Here is a 4,291-nt window from a genome sequence, read left to right as displayed (position 1 = left end):
ACACACACTCACACCACCAACACGTGATCTTACACACACTCACACCACCAACACGTGATCACACACACTCATACCACCAACACGTGATCTTACACACACCCACACCATCGACACATGATCACATACACCCACACCACCTACACAAAGTCACACACACCCACAGCACACACCTGAAGCTGAGTAGCTCTGTGGCCTCCTCGGGGGTGTTCAAATGCACCCTGAGGTCCTGGCCCTTCTGCACATGGATCCCACCATCCAAGCTGGCAGTGCCATGGACGCTGGTCACCCACCTCAGCCCAGCCTGTCCCAGGGTACCTGTCGTGCCCATCTGAGCCGAGATCTGAAGCAGAGCTGTATCCTACAGGCCCTGGCAGCCACAGGCCCCCCACTGACCTGCCTGCCACCTGCCACCCGCAGTCCTGAGTTACAGCAGCCCGTCCACCATGGCCACCACTGCCCACACACACTATGTGCACCAAGCACTTTCCATCCCTAACCATCGTTAGCCCGTTTGACAGGTGGAGAAGCTGTGGCCCAGAGAGGTGACTAAGTCCTTGTTCATAAAGGAGCAGCCAGGTCAGGATATGCTCATTCCTCACAGCAAACCAGGCCCCACAGACGCTTGGGTAAGAGCCAGGGAGAGACAGCACAGCACAGATTCTGTTCAGGCACTCTCATGCCATGTGGCTCTGGGCCTTCAGAGGCTTTGCCTTGAGCTTTAGTCTCCTCATCCATCAGTGGGAATGAGGAAAGTGCCCCCTCGCTCGGGGGCCACATGCTCTCTGGGCATAGGGCTGGCTCATCTCTGTTTTTCCTTTTCACCCCCTTGGCAGCTGAGTGGGGTAGAGGGAAGTGTGTGGGGCTGTGGCTTCAGACCAGAATCCCAGCTACTTTGCATTGCTGTGTGGCCTCGAGCACATGACTTCACCTCTCTGAGCCTCAGTCTTCTCACCTGTGAAGTAGGTCTAACAACCTGGGATCTCCTCACATTGTCTCTTGGTATAAAAAGCAACAGTGTGATGCATGGTCTGCAAAGCAGGGATTTCCCTTAGCCCACGTGGATATCCCCAGCATCCCTACCTGTCTGCAGCCCTCTGCAGGGAGAGGCTCCCCCGCCCCAACCTGCTCCAGTTCCGAGGAGCCAGCTACCTGAGCTTGACATAACCGTTCACAAAGAAATCTGAGCGCTGCTGGAAGTTGGCCGTTCCTCGTACACGGACACTGATGGCAGCTGAGGCATTTAGGGTCAGCCGGGCTGGAAGGCCAGACATGGTGGGAAAGACCAACTCCTCCATGGCCAGGCTCAGCCTCCGGCTCATCCGCACCTCCTGTCCCTGCAGCCAAAGAAGCATAACAGTGCGTGTGGCCTCCCCCACTATAGGCCAGGCAACCTCCAAGCACGGAGCAGGAGAGACCTCATTCATCTTCGGAGAGCACATTTCCAGACAGGGAAACCATGCAACACCATGTAGCTAGAAAGGGGTGGAGCCAGGGTTTGAACCTAGGCAGTTTGCTTATGAGAAAGTTCGGGGGCCAAGGGTGTCCAGAGGTAGCCAGGTAGGGAGGACTGTGGGTCCCACGGGGGCACTGCCCACATGCCCAGCATACCGTCACACTCCCCTTGTTTTCACTGCATTTACTCCTCAGGGTAAAAGCCTAGGGACAGATACTTTATTGTTATTGTTTCTATGCATTATCCCCATTTCACAGATGCAGAAACCAATGCCATAAGTTAAGCACCAGGCCCAAGAAGGTGAATGGTGGAGCCAGGATTTCAACTCAGGCAGCCTGTCTCCAAATTCGATGCTCAGGCAAGGGAGGGGACAGGTTGCAGGTTGGGGGTTACCTTCAGGAGCCTGATGGCGAGCTCAGCCAAGTTCAGGGACTGACGCTTCATGGGGCTCCCCAGCGCCCCACAGTTTACAAAACTCAGCTCATGCCCAAGTACCTTCATGTTCAGCTCACACCACAGTGCCCGCTGTGGCCTGCGCCTCCAGGTTGCCTGAGAGAGAACCCAGACAAGGAGTCAGGCCAGGTCAGCAGGAGCAAAGCGTCTGGACGTTGGGAGGGAGAAGGGGAAAAAGGGCAAGGGCTTGTGGGGTCCAGGTGGGGCTTGCAAAGCTGCTGGCCTGTGAACCAACTTCCACCTCCAGATGTGTTTTCTGTGAGCTGCACAGTACAGCAGTGCTTTATTTCTGAATAATTTTAGATTATAGAAAAATTGCAGAGATGGTACAGAAAGTTCCCATATACCCTTCAACCAGTTCTTCCCACCATTACCCTCTGACATCCCCAGGGTTTTTGGTGCAACTAAGAAACCAACATGGGTATGTTACCATTAACTAAACTCCAGGCTGCGTCCGGTGGCCCCAGTTTTTCCATTCATGTACTCTTTCTAGTCTTTTTCCAGCAGACCACACTGCATCAAATTGCCATGTCTCCCTATCTTCTCTGGTTTATGAGTTTCTTAGTCTTTTGATGCTTTCCGTGCCATGTACATTTTTTGCAAATTGAATTTGTAACATTTTGGAGACATATGGACTTATAAAACCCAAATCTCTGGCTTCTCTAAAAAGAGAAATATTGGCCTGCCCACCCCCCACTACAAAGAAAAGATGGCCAGGTCTGAGCAGTGGCTGCCACTGTGAGCTGAGGAACATGCTTCTACGACAGCCACAGTCCCCACCACTCCCTCTTGTTCTCCAACACTGAGGCCCAGTACCTGCAGCCATCTGGAACTATGCTTCAGATGTGAGGCTCTATGAAAAGTGAGAAAACAGGCCAGGCACAGTGGCTCACACCTATAATTCTAGCACTCTGGGAGGCTGAGGCAGGTGGATTGCTTGATCTCAGGAGTTCAAGATGAGCCTGAGCAAGAGTGAGACCCTGTCTCTACTAAAAATAGAAAAACTAGCTGGACATAGTGGTGGGCATCTGTAGTCCCAGCAACTCAGGAGGCTGAGGCAGGAGGACTGCTTAAGCCCAAGAGTTTGAGGTTGCTATGAGCTATGATGACACAGCACTCCACCCAGGGCAATAGAATGAGACTCAAAAAAAAAAAGTGAAGAAATAAAAAACCAAGTGATTGTGCATTTCAACAAGAAATGTTTATACCCAGGCCATCTCTCTCATTCTAGTCCAAGGTGCTCTCCATGGCAGGGACCATCCTGCTCATCACTGTGTTCCCAGGCCCCAGTTCACACTCAGCAATTAGCAAACGCGTGAATATGTAAACAAACACCCCAGCCATTCGATCTCCATCACTGTCAGATGTAGGTGGCGGGGACATTTTATAAGAGCAAAATGTTGCCAACGGCCTACACGTCCATCAGTAGGGGAACAGTTAGGTCAACTACGGTCCCCATCCATAGAAGGATATTAAAATGTATTTCCACAGTGAATTTCTAGTAAGAGAATACTCAAGTAACAACATGAAGTGAAAAAGCAGGAGGCAAAAGATACACACACCCTAAAACCTAGAAAGTCCTCTCCTAGGTAGAACCCCAACAGGTGGGCAGACATTCATCAGAAAGAACGTTCTCAGCACAATTTATAATAGCCTGAAAGTGAGGAAACTACCTGAAATTCCATCAAAAGTAGATGGATGAAGAAAGTGTTGGTCTGTTCACACAGTAGAATGCCACTCAGCTATGATAATGAAGAAATGTTAAATACACACAACAGCATGGGTAAGTGTCCAAATAATTCTTAAAAAAAAAAAAAGTCAGACACATAAAAAAAAAGAAGTATGATTCTCAGTATCAAAAAGGTAGAAACACCCCGAATGTCCATCACCAGATGACTGGATACACAAATGTGGTCTGTCCAATTAAGGGAATATTATTTAGCCTTAAAGAGGAAGGGAGTACTAACATAATGCAGGTGAACTTCCAAAACAAATGAAAGTGAAAGGAGCCTGGCACAGAGATCGCTTAGCCTGTGATTCTATTCTTATGCAACATCTTGAAGAGGTGGATCCATAGAGACACAGGCAGACCGGCACTGCCGGGGCCAGGAGAGGGGGTGACGAGAGTGGCTGTTTCACGGGCACAGGGTTTCCTTTGGGGGTGTTGAAAATGTTCCAGAACTAGACAGAGGCGATGGTGGCACAGCACTGGGAATGTACTAAGTACCACTGAATCATTCACTTTAAAAATAGTAAATCCAGGCAGCGCCTGTGGCTCAGTAAGTAGGGCACCAGCCCATATACAGAGGGTTGCAGGTTTGAACCCAGCCCCAGCCAAATTGCAAACAAACAAACAAACAAAAAATAGCCGGACATTGTGGCAGG

The 4,291-nt window shown here is 50.2% G+C and overlaps 1 protein-coding gene across 1 annotated transcript in view; it reads right to left on the bottom strand.

The window, feature by feature from the left end:
* The window catches only part of LOC100953830, a 54,691-nt gene that overhangs the window by 49,073 nt on the left and 1,327 nt on the right, over nt 1–4,291 (bottom strand). Inside the window, exons 2-3 of the mRNA XM_023507567.1 lie at nt 1,847–2,002; nt 1,150–1,334 (exon numbers count right to left, since the gene is read on the bottom strand). Coding sequence (XP_023363335.1) covers nt 1,150–1,334; nt 1,847–2,002 — 341 coding nt within the window. The remainder of the gene's footprint in view (nt 1–1,149; nt 1,335–1,846; nt 2,003–4,291) is intronic.

The sequence above is a fragment of the Otolemur garnettii genome, unplaced genomic scaffold (assembly GCF_000181295.1).
Source record: "Otolemur garnettii isolate 467f Iridium unplaced genomic scaffold, OtoGar3 scaffold00189, whole genome shotgun sequence".
Lineage (NCBI taxonomy): Eukaryota > Metazoa > Chordata > Mammalia > Primates > Galagidae > Otolemur > Otolemur garnettii.
The sequence above is the reverse complement of the archived record's forward strand: the minus strand, read 5'-3'. Positions and strand labels throughout refer to the sequence as shown.